General features: G+C 32.2%; 1 protein-coding gene across 2 annotated transcripts in view; it reads left to right on the top strand.

The window, feature by feature from the left end:
• Window positions 1–20,761, top strand: part of PCDH9 (protocadherin 9) — a 955,593-nt gene that overhangs the window by 312,824 nt on the left and 622,008 nt on the right. Inside the window, 1 exon segment of one of the 2 annotated variants that reach the window (NM_001258186.1) lies at window positions 15,474–15,575. The exons of the other annotated variant lie outside the window; for it this stretch is intronic. Coding sequence (NP_001245115.1) covers window positions 15,474–15,575 — 102 coding nt within the window. 2 annotated transcript variants of the gene reach the window in all.

Here is a 20,761-nt window from a genome sequence, read left to right as displayed (position 1 = left end):
TAGCAGAGGGAGATGTCCTTAACAGTTTATCATATACATGATGTTAAAATGAAAGCATGACACCTGAAACCTGCAGAACAGTTTATATTAATAAGGAGCATTATTACTCTGAGACATTTAGTAAGGGAATATTCATGTATCTCTTTATCTTTTAGTAGATTTAAAAGAAAACTTATGGCAGATTCTGTCTTGCTTATGTTCTATTTGTATCGGATTCTCACACCAAGTATTTGTCACTTCTTTCCCACAAACTTATTTTACACTGAATCACTGAATAACTATCATAAAAACAAACAGCATATCAACACATTTATTCGACCAGAGCCCTCTTGAGATAATGTCTGCATTTTCATCAAGACTGTAGTGATTAGTGTTTCTGATTATGATAATCAAATAACTCATTAGTGGTTATATTTCAAAAAGGATTTGAAATATAAAATGTTTCTAGAATATGGTAAATCATTTGACTCAGGCTTCTCAAAGATGGTAAAAAATGGAAAGGACAATTTTAGCCCTTAATATACTGTATCAGTAAAATATATGTGAGGCAAGTGTGTACCAATTTTACAAGCAACATATTCTCAAAGGCCCAGTTTTGTGGCAGGCCATTTTAAAATGTATGCATGTATGCTTGTTTATACATGAAGAATAAATTGAGCAGAAGTGGTTGCTTTGTTTAACTTGACTCACTTGACATCAACATAAACCATCAAAAGAGTGGATAAAGGTTTCAACAAGTGAAGTGTGGTTTATTAGCTAGTGTTCAATTTATAAGGTAGGCAATTGAAATAAGGGAGTGTAGGAACAGACTTTATTTTTAAAGAAAACTTCATTCGCAAATAGTTTCAGTTTAATGAGCAGCAGAAAATAAGGTTTTGTTATCTTTCATATGTACTTTCTGTTGCTTGTTTAAAAGTTTGTAAATATTTGCTGAATGCACACTTTATTAGGTGTATGTGTGCGTATGGGTTTTCCTTCCTTAGCTAAGCTTCCCTTATCGTGTTTAGCTCTTTATTTTAATAAGATGGTAAGCAAATTTCTATTCTTTTCATGCTTTAGAGAGCTCACTAGGGAATAGGAATGGAAATAATATTCTGTAGTTTTGAAAAGATATGTGCAATGGCATCAGCTTAAAAACACAAAGTACAGGTTGGTAAAGTTCAGTCAAACCTTGATCACAATCAACCATGAACACAACAGGATCCAAGTTATATGAATAAATTGCATATACAGCTCTTACACTCAGAGCTATATTTTGATTGTATTCAGATACATTTTATCAGAGTATTTGGTTTTAAACTCATCAGATCCTCCTTTTTAGCTGATCTTTTAGAATATCCAATTGGCCCTTTTGATCTCACAGATTCTGAAGAGATATTTTGACTTAAATAAAAGGTGTGTTTTATGAATACATTTGAATATTGAGTTAAGCAGACAGTTTCTTCAGATTTGGTTAAAAGTGTCTCCAGGGGGAGTTTTCTTCCCCTATTAATGGCCATCTGAATTGAATGAGCTAGTGGTCTAAATCTAGTCTATGTTAGGTGTTTGTTATTAGCCTTTTGCATAGTAGTGATCTGGGTGACTCGTGAGAAACATTGATCAGAGTTAGAAGGTCCTTTTAAAAGGATGTCAACATATAATTTAAAGTATGGCATTGAGAATATATCTGCATTTGTCTTTGCTTCAATTATCATAAAGGGAATTCAGATAATTTTTACCCTAGGTCATCTAAATAAAATAAAATACATCATTCATTGATCTCTGAAAATTTCATCTCAGATAAGTTAGTCTCTATGCTTTCATTTCTTCATCTATAATAGAGGTGAGGAAAACAATCTGTAATGCCCCTTTCAACTCTAATATTCCATGAGTCTACCAGATATTGAAATCACCCAAAGGGAAAGGAATTGCTACAAATTCTTACTTAGAAGCACAATTTTCAAGCCCTGTTTCCAAGCTCAGAGTTCTGTGCCATGGAGAGGAGACAGAAAAAGACCTAATAGAACTTAAAAAGAGCTAGGGCTAAAAGAAGGGCAAAGAGGGATTCAGAGCTACTGAGCTCAGTGTCAGGAGGGTGAATCATATTTACACTGATTTCCTGTTTCTTTTCATGTTGAGTCTCCAAGGAAGCCAGCTACCTTATGATGCTGCTTTCTTCCACTTTGCTGCATGCACATAAACATCCCACAGATTCCTACCCATTATAAGGTGAATAAAGTTATGCATATATATTTTACATAATCTATAACTGTTTGGGTGATTGCAAAATATTCTGGATTGTAGGAGTACTTTAAACAACATCTTGCCATAATGATACAAGAACACCAACACAAATTAGTGTTGTGTTCATGGTCTCATTTTCTGTTTATCTTAGATCTCCTGGTAATCAAATGATAAGAAAAAAATACCTATGTGAGTTGTCTAGCAACATCTTTTATTTTAGTTCATTGAAAGGAAGTGAAAAAGTTCACTTGGTCTTGTTAGATCCTTATCATGTAAGGTTGAAGAAAAACTTTTATGAAAGAGCTTAGAATTGTAACAGAATGCTAATCCAAGATCACAAAAAAGGCACGCTTCAATAAATATATATATATAAATATTTATGTTTATTTATATAAATATTTATATATTTATTATACATACTTAATATATATATTTATATATTTATAAATATGTATATTTAATATATATATTTATATATTGCTTTTCCTAAAATTATTAGAATGTATATATTGCTCTTCCAAAATTATTTTCCTGAATTATTTATTATTTTCATTTCAAAGTGGATTGCTATTATCAGTATCATTAATATTAAAATAAATGTTTTATAAAATGTTCTCTATATATTGTTTAATCATGTTTAAATATTGCCCCCCACTTCCATGTCACAGAAAACTGCTATGAACTTAATAATCCTTACTTGAAGTAAATGTATTTATTTTAATATCATTTTAAAACAAAAACATGGTTGTTCTCTAACAAAGATATCCATTCTGTATTCTTTTGAAGAACACTGCAGGGAAAAAAAAAACACACACACACACACATTGTAGAAATAACACTATCTACTCTCTTGTTTTTGAATTTTATTCTTCTTTCACCATCATTTTAAATTTTCTAAAATGATATATATATTGCTGAATGTATCTGTGAGATGTAGAGAGTTGATCAAAATGAACTTTGATATACTGTCAACTCTTTGAAGACAAAATTATTTCTTATATGTATTTTTAATAAAGTTCAAAACTATTTGAATGAATGAATGCATGCATGCATTTATTTGAGAGAATCTTAATAAAAGTTACAGCATTCCATGTGCTTTTTGAGGAGAGTATAGAATCGTATAGTATTTTATGATTTTCTTCTCTAAAAATGAAATGTGTTTCTTAGTTATGCTTCATATTTATTAATATACAGTTTCAAAGTAGGTTTTTGTATAGGTTTCTGTAATCTCTTTTGGTTTCTTTACATACCTCCTTTCATCAGGAAAACAATTTTATGAGGATAAATCAGAGAAGTGTTAGTATTCCAGAGAGTCTTCTAAGGGTTACAGTTCTGTGGCCTGAGGATTAAAAGATAAACAGGAAAGTAGTTTTGCTGAAGTTATATTAGTTTGAAGCTTGGAAACAAAGGGAGTAATTCAAAAGACAGACTCTATTAACAGTGACTACATCTACAGACATTTCCTTGTTTGTTAAAGTATATTCCTTCAGGGATTCTTTGCCCAGACCTATAAGAAGAAACATTTTTAAGACCTTGAAAATAAGCATGTTTCTCACATACTTTGATTTTGTTCCTTAAAATATATAGAACTTTCATTTTAAAAATAGATTTAAAAAAACATTCTGGCCTTTTAAACATTCACAGTTAGTTAGGTTTCAGGCTTGTTGAAGAGTTCCCATCCAACATTACTGTAATTAGTTTCTTTAATTTGGCCTGATTTATTCTAAACTATTCCAAAAGGTATTCGAAGCACCAATTCTTTTTCTGGGAAGAAAGTGGAGGTACAGTCAACAAACATCAGGCCTTTGATTGTGGTGTTTTTCTCTTTGTGAACTGAAAAACATATGTGGAAATGAGAGTTAAAAATCATAATTTAGTTTTAATAGAGTATCACATATTTTCAAAGATATCAGTGAGATAAGCAAATGTATAACTAAAGTTGTGGTAAAGTTTCATATTTCCTACAGCTAACAACTAATCATTTAGATCAACTAATCATTTATTTACATCATTTTATAAAAGTCTAAAGTTAGAGAATGATATTAAACAAACAAGCAAATAAAAATCTACCTTAAGTTTTGAGGTAACACATCTAATAATATCTTACGTTTTTGACTTGGATAAGCAGAGGAGATCCTTTGGTCTAAACTTATACGGTATGGAGAAGGCCACCAAGTCTGTGAAACTAAGTCAGATGATGATGGAGCTGAGGTTCAAGCCCAATACCCCCTACATAGCTGGTGGCACATTTCCAGGGTATTCAGGAACATCCTTTTTACTCTAAATCAGTAATTAAAAAGTGAGACATTTTTACTCCTATTTAGATACTGTTCAAGTTGCATAAATGAATTTAAAATCAAAACATGAAACACTCCACTTGCAAAAACACAATTTGAAATGATATATTCAGAGTGTAGGGTTTGTTTGTTTCTTTTTACTGCACTATAAAAAAAAGAAAGCTTGTGCACTCCCTTTCTTTCCCTCCCCCCTCACCGCATTCTCTCTTGATCTACCCTCTTACAAATATAAATTCAAGCTTCAGGGTTGATTTTATAAAGTGTTATACAGAAAGAGAAGCATAGTAAACCACTGAACTTTTTAAAGAATTTGCCTCAAAAAGACAATATTCAAATAATTGACACAGCCTTGAATTTTAAACTCACTTTAAAGCACGCCAGATTTGAATCTCCAAATTTATTACCTGATTTCATTGGCTGAAGGTTGATCTGCAGACTGTTTCTAAAGACTGGCATGCACATAGCCAAGGCTAATATTATGTTAAAGGTTTATGTTGGACAAAAAATTTTCATAATATAAATAAATATAACCATATTACTAGAAATTATATTCAATTTAGGCTTTTAAAACTCCTCTCCTTACCACAGAAATTTCAAAAAGTATTTATAATTCTTAATGAGGATATCTTTTCAGAAATATTCTGCCCTAAAATCCAGGATGCATTTGTGCTAAGTATTATGTAGATTAACTTAGTAAGGTATGTGGTTTATTTATAGCACTTTCACAAATTTATAAATAAATATTTGTATTAATATAATGTATAATTTTTAAAATATTTTAAAATGAAATATTTTATGCAGATACAGTGCTTGATTTTGCTTAATAAATATTCCATGAATACAAGTTTATGTGATCACTTACCTGAACAAGGTAATCACACACATAAAACATGTATTCATAAGCATGGTGTGTGTGTGTCCACACTTATGATTGTAATTCACAAATGGCCACCTTTGTATAGAAGATTATTTTCTGCCTGGAAAGCCCATTGCTACATACTTGGGCTCATCTCCATTTTAGGCTCATATATGCAGTTAATGAAACATGCTAAAAACTAATACTGTTGTTTTCTAACAAGTTAGTTTCAGTATGTATCTGTCAGTATTTCAGAACTCCTTAGAAAGTTTAGAAAAGGGATTGACTTTCGTATTCTGAAATACTAATTACCTGGAGAGAAAATGAAACGCAACAGTGGAAATCAGTAAAGGCAATTGATGATTTTTCCATCCCTGAAGTCTTTCAGTTTAATCTGGAAATGTTCACCCTTAAATTCTTAGTGAACACTTTTAAAACAGGACCTCTCCCATTATATTTGAAATTTAATAAATGTTTAGTCAATCTACGTTTATCTGTGTTGCAGAAATTTCCATTTTAGTTTTTCTTCAAGGTATAAATATGGTTAAATGATAATCATATGGGGAAAATCCCAGGGATTTTATCACAGTAAATAATGAAATAAATTGAAATGAACTGCAAAACAATGGTCTTAAACATAATCCTGGTTAACTGTGGCACCCAAAATTGTCTGTTGTTGTATTCCTTGGAATACGTTTGAACAGAAGTATTTATTTTCATTTCTTTTCAAGGGTCTGGGAAGTTCCAAAGTCCTGCATTGCTTGCATCCACTTATTTAAAATACAGAATTAAGTTGCAATGTGCAAAGCTGACTAATAGAGCTTTGCTCAAGCAATATAACATGTAATCCTGTAATTTAAAGCCTTTCAATGCATTATTGCTCTTGTGAAATGGCTTTACAGTAAGGTAATAATACAAGGAGGGAACCAATGGGAAAATTGTAAAGTGTAGACCATTAGCGTTTGAAGTATACTTTCTAAGGAAATTTTATTTCAATGCATGCTCATAGCAACTGGGTTAAAAGAATTGCGTAAAACTCATATAACATCCACTATCCATTTAAAGAAAAAGTGACATAATGTGCACAGAAGGAGCTACGATTTGTGATTCTCATAAAAGTGGTTTTGTTTTGTTCCTCCTTTGTTAGTAATGACTTGAAATTGCATCCAGTTTATCTCTATTAAGTTAGAGAGGTTAGAAGTATAGTAATTACTTATGAAGGAATTTACAGCCAGATGTTGGAAAATACATGGTCTTATTCCCATTATTTATTCACTTAGCAGAATTGTGTTCACACCCCCATGCCCAGCAACCTAGCACATCTGCCTTGAACACTCTGGCACATTTAATGGTCAGTTCTGTTACTGCACATTTAGAGGGAACCTGCTGAATAAGTTTGACATAGAGTTCTATTGCTTAATTCTTGATTACATTACCAAAAATTCTGTAAGAATACAAAAAAAACTATGTTTGCCTTTCTCTCCACTTTCATTAAATTGTTTGCTGAGAAAAGGAGAATAAATTCAGCCTAGCAGAGCTTTCTCCAAAGCTAAATGATTATTTATTTTGGGAATATAACTCTATTGCTATCTCTATCTCTTTTATTTCTGCATTTGTCAAAAGTTTCTTAAGAAAAGCCTTGAAAGTCACACATAGACAGAAACTCAATGGAACACGCATTCTCAGGAAATGAACAATGCACAGAGTTGCTAAAACTTTATAGTAACCAAGATATTTATGGCAAAAGATTTCTCTGAAATACCACTTACGCAATAAAATGCTAGGATAAAGCTATTTTTTGGTTACGGTACATGGCACCTAAACATTTTATTAAATTGTTAGAATTGTTTGAAAAATGTCAGCCAGCCTATGATAGAGACCATTAAATCTTGGAATAGCATATAAAAGGAGACTTTCTAAACAAAGAAAAAAAGTGTTTTATCTGGTACATAAGCTTAATCCACTTACTGAATTACTTCAGACTTCAACATCCTTAGCTTTTTTTCCCCAATCCTCTTTTTACTTAGATTTGTTAAGGTGTTTTTACACATAACGCACTCTTATATCTTAACTGTTTTGGAACATATTGGTTCCATTTATTGTACCATAAGGCAGCAAATTGAGGTAAATATTATACAAACACTTAACAAGTGGCCCACTTGCAACAACTAAGTACACAATAAGAAATATATCTTATCTATTAATTTCACTTGATCACGTGGAACTATAACTGAGGGAAGTCAACTGGTCTATTTAATGACCTGTTCCAGAAGACGATTTAAAATCAGCTTTTGTTTTCTTATAAATCCCATGTGCAACAGTCAGCTTCTCACTGTTCATTGAGCAGTAGTGACTACCTCCATCTGGCTAGACTCTGCAAACCTGGTTAAAAATGAAATGGCTTGTTAGAACAAAGGAGAGAGGAAGTGCTTTTGAGGGAGAAGAGAGGACTTTTCCCACCTTTAAGACATCAAGAAGGAAGGAAAAAGGGTGTCTCTCGGTGGAAAGATCTGGAATGGGAATTGTGAGGATAGAAGAGGACTTACATAAAGGAATTGATGAGCGTTATCTGTAGGGTCAAGAGAGTATTGAAGGGATGCCAGTCAACTTGCAGTGGGGTTGAAGGAGGTCTCCTGCCCCTAGAAGAACTGGAAAGGTGAACTTTGCAAAATCCACTGGGTAGGAACATGTGTCAGGCTCCTGAAGTTGAACATAAGCTTATTTATGCAGTGGATAAATTCAAGTTTACCTAGTTAGTTAATATATTACTGTGACAAAGTTACTGCTTGTCATGAACTGCCAAGGGTTCAGTTGGAGGAAGAAAGCATGATGACTAAGCCAAATGCTTTGTTTAATGTTCCTAATTTTAAATAATAATTTCTAGAAGGTAAAGCCAAAACCAACTAGGTAAATACAAATCACTGTACCCTCTTGAAATAAAAGAGGGAAAACTGTATTTAAATTAAGTAGAGAAAGACTTATAAGCTATAGTGCCATAGGAAAAGGAAAAGCTAGCATGTTCCTCACTGAACTTTGGAAAAACATTTCCTCCAAAAAGGAGAATGACTGAGACAAATGAGAAGAAACCTTACATGCATGTGGCATCTTTATTTCTGAAGATGCACAATTTCAACATTTACAGTTTATAAAGCACTTTCAAAACCATTAACCTTTTGAGCTGGATGAAACAGATTTTTAACCAGATCTATCAATTTTGTTAAACTAACAAATTATTTTTGCGAATTGTTTTCCTATGTGTATTTGCATTGTCAGGTGTCTGGAAAACTTAGGAACAAAAAAGAGAAATAAGAAAATACCTGGCTGGGCGTGGTGTCTCACGCCATAATCCCAGCACTTTGGGAGGCCGAGGCGGGCAGATCACGAGGTCAGGAGATCGAGACCATCCTGGCTAACATGGTGAAACCCCGTCACACAAAAATACAAAAAATTAGCCGAGCGAGGTGGCGGGCGCCTGTAGTCCCAGCTACTCGGGAGGCTGAGGCAGGAGAATGGCGGGAACCCGGGAGGCGGAGCTTGTAGAGAGCTGAGATTGCGCCACTGCACTCCAGCCTGGGCGACAGAGCGAGACTCCATTTCAAAAAAAAAAAAAAAAAAAAAAAAAAAAAAAAAAAGAAAGAAAAACAAAAAAGAAAAAGAAAAGAAAATACCTATGTCCTCATCACCTAGAATTAAAATATGCTAACATTTTACGATATTTCTGTCTCCAGTTTTTTTTTTTTTTTTTTTTTTTTTTTTTTTTTTTTAATGATAACCTTGTAGTATAATTTGAGGTCTAGTAATATGATGCCTCCAGCTTTTTCTTTCTTTCTTTTTTTTTTTTTTTTGCTTGGGATTGCTTTGACTATTCAGGCTATTTTTGGTTCTATATGGATTTTCAACAGATGTCTTTTAAAAAGGATATGTTTTTTTCGTACTTCTGTGAAAAGGGATGTTGGCATTTTGATAGGGATTGCACTGAATCCATAGATTGCTTTGGGCAGTATGGTCATTTTGACAATATTAATTCTTCCAATCTACGAACATGGGATGTTTTTCCATTTGTGCAATTTATGACTTTTTTTAAATCAGTGTTTGGTAGTTTTTCTTGTAAAGATCTTTCAACTCCTTGGTAAAATATATTCATAGGTCTTTTTTGTAGCTATTGTAAATGGGATTAACTTCTTGTTTTGGTGCTTGATTGAATATTTATTGTGTAGAAATGCTACTGATTTTTGTGTATTGATTTCTGTCTCAAAGTTTTAAAGAAAGAAAAAAGCCAAAAAAAAATTAAAAAACAGACTCACTGGATACTCTAGAGTTAACATTTCCTTCATATCCTTTTATGATCTGCCTATTTTTCTCATTTCACATAAGCAATCCCCATTTTGAAATTAATATGTATTATAGCCATCTACATTTCTATGATTTGATTAGGCATTTATATAACATTCGGTTTTAAAAATTTGTCATATGACATTTTCATTTTAAATCAAAATAGGTGTCACTGCAGCTGAACACTGATTTGTTCAATAAAGTTTGATGAGCATTTTAGCTCAATTTTCTGGTTATGTTTAAAGATAACAAAAAATAAGCAAAAAAAGAAAGTACATAGAAAACATTAAAGAAAAGGCTGTGGGTATAGGCTCAAGATATCCTTATTTGGGCCAGAATAAATTTCAGGATACTAAATGATTAGAACAATTTTTCAGAAAGAATAAGAATCTGTACTGTGGGTCTCTTAAAATATAAATTTTATTAGTTTCTAGATATAAGTATAAAGATACGTGCTTTGATGAAAGAATGATTGGAGGTGTTCTAAGAGCTCTTTTCTTATCTTCTTATGGATAGAAGATTGTTCCTGTGTCTGAGAAAATATTTTGGAATCAGAACCTGTTCAATATGGGTGTAATTGCTAAACTGACTCCACTGAGGAAAACACTTTCTGAGGAAGTACTCATTTCATCCTCTCTAGTCCTTTCAATTTTGACAACAGCACAAACAGTTGCATGATTCCAGAGAGAGAGCAGGAGAAGAAAGCCATGAGTGTATAGCGTCCTTGAAAGCCAATACATAAATGAAACAAGAGGTAGTACTCAGTTGTGTTGCATTAGATAAGAACTGAGAATTGCCGTTTGAATTAGTAATGTGTAAATCATAGGTGATTGTAGTAGGGCCATTTCAGTGGAATGGGCGTGCTTGAAACCTAATACATGCGGATCTCTAAAAAAATGGATAGAGAGAAGTTGAAGACACTAAGTTTAGACTATTATTTAAAGTAGATTCATTTCTGCAAATATGAATTTCTTTTGAATTATTAAACAAATGTTCTGTTTTAGAATTCTTCGTGAAAAGAATCTTTAGTTTATTAAAATAGGTAGGAATAACATTTTCAGTGGGAGTTTTTAAATAAGTGGAAGTGTTATTTAATGAAACCTATAGCACAAAAGCACAAAACTATTGCCTCTATAATGACTGCAAAACTTTTATGAAAGTGCTATTGATTTTTAGTAAAAAACTTTGATTTTGTAAGAAAGTAGGAGTAGTAATAGAATTATAAATAATATTAAACATTGCTACCGCATTACAGTTGAGTGGAAAATGTAAAGAACCCTCTTTTTAGCAAAGAAGATCTTTCATAAAACTTTGTTGTTTTTACTACTGTTGATTATTTTTCTCTTAATATGGCTAGAAGTTCTTTTTTGAAAATTTGTATCAAAAATGAAAGAGTAAAAATACCTGATTATGTGAAAACTTTGAGCCAGTATTTCTATAGGTAGTGAATGGTAATTTTCCCAGGAACTACAATGGATGTTTTGGAGTGGCAAGATTTTTTTTTTTTTTTGTTGAGACAGAGTCTGGCTTTGTCGCCCAGACTGGAGTGCAGTGGCCGGATCTCAGCTCACTGCAAGCTCCGCCTCCCGGGTTCACGCCATTCTCCTGCCTCAGCCTCCCGAGTAGCTGGGACTACAGACGCCCGCCACCTCGCCCGGCTAGGTTTTTGTATTTTTTAGTAGAGACGGGGTTTCACCGTGTTAGCCAGGATGGTCTCGATCTCCTGACCTTGTGATCCGCCCGTCTCGGCCTCCCAAAGTGCTGGGATTACAGGCTTGAGCCACCGCGCCCGGCTGGAGTGGCAAGATTTATCCACATATTACAATACAGACTTTCAATCATTGAAGAACTGGTTTAAAGTATAAAACAAATGTATTTTCAGTGATTTTCATTGAATATGATTGTTATTATTGAACTTTAGACTTCTCAAGTTTGATTTACATATGTACCCCCCAATAGAAATCTGATTTAGCAAATCCATCTTACCCATAATTCAATATGCAGTCATTTATATTAAATTTGGCAAACAGTAAAATTGTTGGGTTGGATGAAACTTGAGAGGTTTTTTTTTTTTTTTTTTTGAGACAGAGTCTCATTCATTCTGTCACCCAGTCTGGAGTGCGGTGGTGTAATCTCGGCTCACTGCAACCTCAACCTCCTGAGTTCAAGCTATTCTTGTGCCTCAGACTCCCAAGTAGCTGGGATTACAAGCATGCACCACCACACCCGGTTAATTTTTATATTTTCATTAGACGGGGTTTTGCCGTGTTGACCAGGCTGGTCTCAAACTCCTGACCACAGGTGATCCGCCCACTTCAACCTCCCAAAGTGCTGGGATTACAGGCGTGAGCCATTGCACCAAGCTGAGACTTCTAAAATAAATATTATTTTTAGAAAATGTTGCAACTCTTCCGGAAGTAGAAATTTGTTAGGAAGGATTCATAGTGATTAAATTTTTTCCCATAAGAATTTTTTTTCTTAAAAGTTTGGCTATTTATAATAGTTAATCTCAAAATATTGTTTACGGTGTTACTTTTTTCTTTTATTTTGCTCTGAGTTATATATTTATAATTTGCAGAGGAAATTTACCTCATAAGACTCAATTTTAAAAAATAAGGAAAGAACAGTAAGTTAAAAATTTTCCTTTGATGCCATTCACTGTTCCAAAAACAAGAGCTGCTCCAGAATGAAACCCAGGAGAGGCTTAGGGGTGAGATCTTTCAGGGATGGAAGGACTTAACTTGGCATCACAATGATATTGCAAATGCACTCATTTTGTTATGTTGCATATTTTCTTGGAAAAGTTGGAAGAAAAAGAATGACCTTTAAAGCTCACTCTTGGCACTGTTGGCCTTTATATGAAGTCCAATTCTACAACATCTTGTTATATGTTGTACTATTGAATTTAATGCACTGACAGGTTCTATTTCTTCTGAAATCAATCCTTACATTCTTCATGTTTGAACTACTATCAAATTACTCATGGCTCATGAGAATTCGTGTCTTCTGGCCTTTGCATATGCAGTTCCTTCTGTCACAAATGTGTGCTAACCATGATTCCCTCATCAGTCCATCTCTTGAGACTCTCTATTCATGTGTCTAACCTGGGAGTCTATGCATACTCTTCTCTGTCCCTTAGCAGTCTGCAGGTGGCATGTTCACGCATCATGGTGGTTATTTATTTTCATATTGTTTCAGGGCTAATGTGAGAGTATTACAGATATTAAACGCCATATCTTGATGATCCAGTACAATCTTGACACATAACATGCACTCAGTAAATGTCTGATTATCAAACAAACAAACAATAGAATGAGTGAATGAATGAGTAATAGATGAACCCATTAAGGGAGATATGGCACAGTAGAAATTGCCCAAAATAGAATGAAGTGAACACTTGTCCTGTTTTTACAGGGCAAATCCTTGAGCAAATGGCAATGAATATATCTGAACCTGTGTCTTCATAATCTTTTAAAGGATGGATTATATTTTCTACCAGTCTACAGAGGTTCCTTGTAGATAATACATAAGATTTTGTATTTAAAGCAAAAACTATTATACAAATATAGGATTTTTTTTCAGACTCAGACACTTTTATGATATATCCATGGGGTGGGGGGAAACCCAATATATGATGGGTTAAATTTTAACAAGGAAGAAAAAATTCTGTGGAGGAAGATATCAGATTGAAATAGGAGTGAGGCCAAAATTTAATGTAGCTTCCTGAGTGCTAGACAAGGAAATTTTTACCTTAACCCAAGGATTCTAAACTCTGGCTACACATTAGAATTGCCTGAATATTTTAAAAATATTTGTATCTGAGCTTCAATTTAACTGATGTGAGGTGGGGCTCAGTCATTGACATTTTTAAAAATCTCCCCAGGTGATTCTAATATATAGTCAGAGTGAGACTCACTGCCGGGCCAGAGAAATTTAGGAAATGTTTCTTAGGAGAAAAACTGTATAATACATGAAATCTTTTAAAAAGATTAATCAGCATGAATAGATATGTGGAGAGGCTAGGGATAGGATTTGAATGATTAAAATGTCTATGGACATCACAGATGAAAATAACTGTTTTAAGGTCTATGCTCTTTTTTTTTTTTTTTTTTTTGTATGCCAAAAAAGCGGCTGTGGAGAGGAAAGGCCTTTGTTGCTAACAGTGAATTTGTTCAGACAAACTTAGGAACATTCAAATAATAAATATTGCAAGGGAACATTTTACAAATTACACATGAAAGTTACTTAAAAACAGGTTAAAATGGCAGTCAACATTTGTTGAATAACGCATGAAGAGAGTTGCTAGAGGAGGTAAGTTTTGAATAGGGTTAAAATTAAATTGTAAAGAGAGAACAGATACAAAATAATTTTTCATGCTAAAAGGCTTATAGTGATGGGTATATGAATTTAAAGTTATGCCTTCTTCATTGCCACATAGCTGTTTATTTTAAACAAATAAAAATAAATGAGATAATTGATATCTTCAAAATGTAATGACAGTGCTTTAACATATATTTAAATATACAAAATGATGATCTTGAAATGAAAATAGAGTGAACACAACATATTAAAATTCTAAAACACATTTGCTTTTTAAAATGTCTAACAGTAATTTTCTAACAGATTTTTCTTTGAGCTAGTAAAATTCTAAAACACATTTGCTTTTAAAAATGTCTAACAGTAATTTTCTAACAGATTTTTCTTTAAGCTAGTAAAGGTAGCATTTAATCAATGAATAGGAAACATGGCATACTAGCTTTGAAAAGAATAGTCTCTTTGCTCATAATGTCATGAAATCTATGCATATATTATAGTTTTATTTAAGAAGAAAGGTTATATATAATGATGAACCTCTTCTGGAGGCACAACAATATATTTTTATCAAAGTAGAAACCTTAAAACCTACAAAGTTATGTTTAATAAATGGCCAAACAGCAATACTTACAAATATTGCTTTCCTTGAGTCTAATTAAAGATATAGAAAAGAAGTAAGAAAACAGGAAGTGGAAAATGTCTTCTTTTCACATGAAAAACTTGTGTGAGGGATATGGAAAACTGTCATTTTAATATGTTCACAGAGAAAGGCCAAGCCATAATGTAATGTCTTATGTTCTATAATTCATATCAATTTCCAGGCAAATTATTTTAGATAACCTGTTTTTTAAAAGTGCTGTCTATTTAGTACAGAAATAAGTCAATTAGTATTTTAAGACCCTAAACTTCTGCTTTTTCAGTTTTATCTATTTCAAATGTATCACTTAAAAGGCAGTTCATGTGGTAGATAAGGATATGGGGAATGGTTCCAGAAAGGCTAGGCAACAGCATAACTTTATGGGGGAAGGAATTATGCTTCAGTCTCCTCTTCTGTAAATGGAGGTAGTTAATAATATCTATGTCACAGGCCAATATGTGTGTAATATATATCAAACTCTTAAATAATATCTCACCCAAATAGCACCATATAAGCTTTAGCTACTGAAGTCATAAATGTAATAAATAAATATTGCCTAAAAAAAGTAAATGTAAAATTACTGAATCTTATATTTCTCTAGTTTTAGTAAAAACATTTTAACAATTTGTTTATCCGGGGACAATTAAAAAATCTTTGTGGTAAAGACTCAATCTTAATGCATGTATCTCTTGGTGTGGACCCTTGTTAGCTCAAGTGGTATTCCATTATTAGGCTCATAGCAAACAGCCATGTCTCTCAATGGACACTCTAAATGTGGAGTAGTTTGTCACAATTATTTGGTAATCTCTTTCAGTGTAACTCACACAGCAAAAGTGACAATATTCCTGTCACTCCTCAGAAATGTCCCAGCTCCGCGGGTTTCCACATTCAGGAGAATGAAGAAAGCCATTACGAGGTATGCCATATATCTATAGAGACCATGTTAGTACTGATAAATTTTCATTGTCTTCATAATTTTAAATACTCTATCTTAACTAGTATTATTTTCTCTGCCCACTTCTTCTGTGGTCACATTTTTATACTAATGCTTTTGAAAATAATTTTAAGTAAATAATTTTAGAACAAAAATCCAGGAATATATATATATATATTTATTAAATATATATATATATATAATTTTTCTGTTGAGTAAAGGTCCAACTCTTAAACATAATGTTAGTAACATGGAATGAAAAGTACTGATTTTTACCTATTAAAGAAAGTAATGAGCAACTTTCTTTCAAAGCTAGATGTTCGGGATTGATTCGTATTTATTAATTGAACTGAAAGAAAAGCACACCTATTTTGAAAGATTGATTCGATTCATCTCCCATACTCAGGAAAATGAGAAAGACATTGCTGCTTAATATGACTGGTTAAATTTGAATTTTAATGAAGCTTTTCCTTTTTTTTTTTTTTTTTTACTACTTTTTATCAGTTTGATCTTTTATTTCCCTGTGTTTTTGAACTTAAAAGCCATTACTTTCTTTTTTAAAAAAAGTTAGTTCATCCACGTTAAAAGGTAGAAGAGCCATAGTTTTTTTTATCTTTTTCTTTTATGTTGGAAGTGCATTTCTAGTGCCAATTGTTCCACTATGGCTGGGTATAGAAATCTATTATCTTTCATGTATTTTTTTTTCAAGTCGTGGTAAAAAACACATGACATAGAATTTACTATCTGAACTATTTTTAAGTGTAGAGTTCAGTCGCATTAACTATTTTTGCATTGTTGTGAAATGGAAGAAGAGTCCCATTTTTAAAGAATTATGTTTTAATAGTTAACGAGTATTAAAACATACGTACTGTTTCACGTATTTTTTTTTCAGCTGTAACATGTAGATTGTAGAAAGAGAGGTAATATATGTGTGTGCGTGTGTGTGTGTGTGCCTGTGTGTGCGTATGTGTGTGTGCCTGTGTGTGTATTCTCTTTTCTTACAGAACGTAGGTCCCCTCTATTCCCTTAAAACCTTTTCTTAATCATTTTAGTAAAAAAAAAAAAAAATTGTAATAATTATTGCTTTTACCATCTAAAGGAATCTATTATTTTCAAAAATCCCACTGGTAATGTATATTGAAGAAACTGCTTTGATTAACAGAGAGTTAATATAGAAAGCAACTTCTTTTTGGATGAAACATTAGTGGAGGTTGAAAGAGGATTGAATAATATTTTGAACAACTCTATCCCCTAATTTTCCTTCGCATATTTTTATTCTATTTATTTTACTTTGTGTGGGTCTGAATACTTAGAAATGTGTTTCTAAACTTCAGTATATATACTTTTTAATATTTTTCTTTCTTTTTTTATCCAAAACCTAAATCACTTGAACATTGAGCGAAGAACCATAGTTGTTAAGCCTTTGATTTTTTCCTCTTCACTGTGTACATTTTAACTATCTAAGACAATAAAATTGTTCCCATTAATTACCAACAATAACACAATAGTTCTAATTGGATGGCAGAGAAATTTCTTTTTTCATAAGTGAAGATTAAAATAAATAGTACAAAACCCTCCCAGGATGTTGTGAAAGTCATTAAGATTCAAGTAGATCTCAGATTTCTAAGAATTATATTTATTTTTATAACATTTTATGTTTGTGTTTATTGACTTAACCATACTCCTCAGAAACCATCTTCCTCAGAAAATCCCCTTGATTACCAAAAGTGGTGAGATGATTTATTGAAGATTTCATTATTTTTTGTAGAGAATTTAAATGAGATATAATTCAAATAATTTTCTATAAATCATACTTTTTTCTCCCTTAGATATTTTATAAGGTCCAAAGCACAAGAAGACAGTTTGTACAGGGTTTGACTAAAAGTCTAGAGAATTTGAAGAAAAAAAATGGCATCTAGAATTATGATGTTTATTTATATTATTAGACCATTTGTCAAAGAACCATGAAAATAAATCTACTATGGTTTATTTATAAACAAAGAAGGCAAAATATTTCTATAAATCTTTCATTGCATAAATTCTCACTTAACCATCTTGCTCCAGGCCCATTTTCTCTGAATGGTTTTGAACTATGTTGTCTGGAAGGCCCTACCCATCCCTGATGATCTGTGATACTAAATAATGATGATGATATTGACAACTTATACTTACTCAACAGCATAGTTTTCTACAGTTAAATATCTTTCTGTGTTAAATAGTACCTTGTACTCTGTGCTAGGGACTGTTTCAAGAAGTTTATTTGTATATTCTCCCATCATTCACATTTTATCCTTGGTTAGTTTAAACTGTTTATCATAATACATTTAATTTCTTTAACATGCATTTTTTATTAAATTCAGAGAGACAATATCTGAAGTTTCTTATAAAATAAAACTTGAAGAAAAGAGATAAGTGATGTCATCTTTCAAGTTTTTTAAAAAACATTCTAAGATACAAGGTTTCTGTATATATGCTTAATATCTGTAGACCAATAATAAAATGGGTAGTTTTAGTAACCACTTTTTTAAAGGTTATTAATCTAGTGTTAATTATTCTTGAGAATTAACAATGGAAGATGATTATAACCTACAAAATTGGCATCTGCAATGTTATTTTTCATTATATTCAATTCTGTACCAAGCCTGGTGTTCCCTAATTTTTATTTTTTCACAATGTATATTTCCCCTCCCTTTTAATCACTTTAATATAGTAAAAAGAAAGATGATTGTTCTGTTTAACACACAAGTACACAAATATTTAACTGTAGAAAACTATACTGTTAAATAGAGTCATATTCAATGTCAATGAATGCTGACTAATCTGGATGAAATTCTTAATTTTATGCTATGACACTAGATACGTAATAAAACCGAGAATGATGTGACCAGCAAGTTTTTAATTATTATTAGCTTATTATTAACCTATCACTCCTAACTTAGATATAAGAAGTATTGCTTACTTATAGAGAAATGTTATATCAGCTATTGAGAAAAATTTGTGCCAGACACTATGCTAAGCACGTCATATGCATTACAATAATTCTTCTAATCTACCACTAGAGTATAAACATGCTACAATTTTATGAACTGCTAGGGTAAAATGCTGCCAATTTAACTCTGACAAATGCTTATTTTTGATTTCTTTAACATTTGTCCTGTTTTAATATGTGCAAAAATAAGGGATTTTTTAAATATTAGAATTGTTGAAATATAGCTTATTTAATTCTGACAGCAATCCCACTAGGTAGGTATGATTATTATTCTTATTCTACAGATGGGAAAAGGACACGCTGAGAGGTGATATAATTTGCTCAAATGCACACAGACAGGAATGAGTGGGCTGGAAGATAGCCACAGCCACATGGCTTCAGAAACTGCAAAGATAACTATGCCATGATATTATCTAAGTAACAACAAACAAGCAAAAAACCTCACAGGCTATTTGATTGTCAGGGACCAGAGATTACCGATACATATTACTGAAACATAAAGTGAAGACAAGAGCCATTGAGTAGCTTGCCCTACCTCTCAGAGCTAGCTAGTGATAGCACTAGAATTAGATCTTAGAATTACTGATCCCAGAGTAATCTAAAGACTTTACCTTCAAACGTAAAGTTTCCAAGCAAATGTTAAATAAAATAGTTTACACTTGAATTTCTTTCTTAAACTAGGTTTTAAAAATGGTGTGGAATTTAAACTGTCATGTTTAAGTTTTCTCTCCCTGACATACCTTTTGTCATTGGATACACAAAGCATTGCAATGATTAAAATCGAAGCACCACCATAAAAAAGTGCACATTGTTTTTATGCCATAGATGCCTATCGCCTTTAATAAGCATCTTTGATCCATATTTCATTGTCACTTCTTTTCTATTATATTTCATTCACTTTTCCCATGAAACAGTATATAATGCAAGCAGAGCTTTCAGTGTCTATATTCTGCAATCTGTAGGAAAATGTCTCATAGTTACTGGAATTCACACAAGACTGCATCTCAGTATGAGTAGCTGTTCCCTGTCACTGTTTTTGATGCTTGAGCTAAATAATATTTTACAAAATGGTTTAGCGTTCAGTGTATGAATTTTTGAGATAAGACTTCTCCCTTGTAGGGGTGAAATCCGAAAATCAATGTCAGATGGAAATCTTAGCTCTAAGAGTTAGGGAGATTGGTGGAAAGGTTTTAAAATAAGTGTGAATTTTAGCCTCTAGGCTTTGGAAATGTGGGAGTTATCGTGAGTATGAAATTCATGGGTGCAGATGGTTGATTAAGATATCCCAGGATGGGCCACTGCTATAAATCTCCACAGAAAAATTGAGAAAACCATTTTGATAAGGAACATATTTTTGACCTTTTATGTAAATTCATAACACAAGTTTTGTTGGATTCATTAAATGAGTAGAAGTTAAATTACCATGAGTTTCATGAAATTGCCAATTGTGTCATGTGACAGAAATATTTAATAAAATTAAAATATGTCAAATGGTGAGTAAGATGAGTGTGTGAGAGGAGAACTACAATGTATTAAACTATTTTTATGTGATACCTAATTCAAGACAATTGTCTTCAAGGTAAGTCTAATTTTCCTCCCCATTAAGATAAAGTTATAGGTGCCTAGGTGATCTTGAGCCTAGATCACCAACCAAGGACACACTGTTAGCTAGAGGACAATGGGGCTCAGTTTGTTACACAGTCTAGAACGTTATTCTTTAAATAATACCAAATGGAGCAGGAGCAACATGGTAACATTATCTGCTACTTTTAAATATTAAAATATGAAAGATATAAAGCCAAAACACTTTTGCTTTTGTCTTACTTGGTCTTTTATTTTCTTTTTTAAAAAATATTCGTACATTAAATCTGATTTAGTGTATGAAGATTATACAACACACCTATATTTTCCTGTTATTGCTGTATTATGAATATTATACCACATACCTGTATTTTCCTGTTCTTCATGATTATGTAGTCATATTACCCAAGTACATTTACATAATTATGTACAAGTACACAAATAAATATGTTCAGTCCTTAGAATAGGTGTTGCTGTTGATATCAGCTTTAAAATTAAAATAATTAGGTAAATCATTTTGCAATAATTCTCTGAAGATTTTTACATTATATTTTAGAGTAATAAAGTTATTTACAATTAATAGCTATTTGCTAATAAC

Source organism: Macaca mulatta, chromosome 17, assembly GCF_049350105.2.
Source record: "Macaca mulatta isolate MMU2019108-1 chromosome 17, T2T-MMU8v2.0, whole genome shotgun sequence".
NCBI lineage: Eukaryota > Metazoa > Chordata > Mammalia > Primates > Cercopithecidae > Macaca > Macaca mulatta.
The sequence above is the reverse complement of the archived record's forward strand: the minus strand, read 5'-3'. Positions and strand labels throughout refer to the sequence as shown.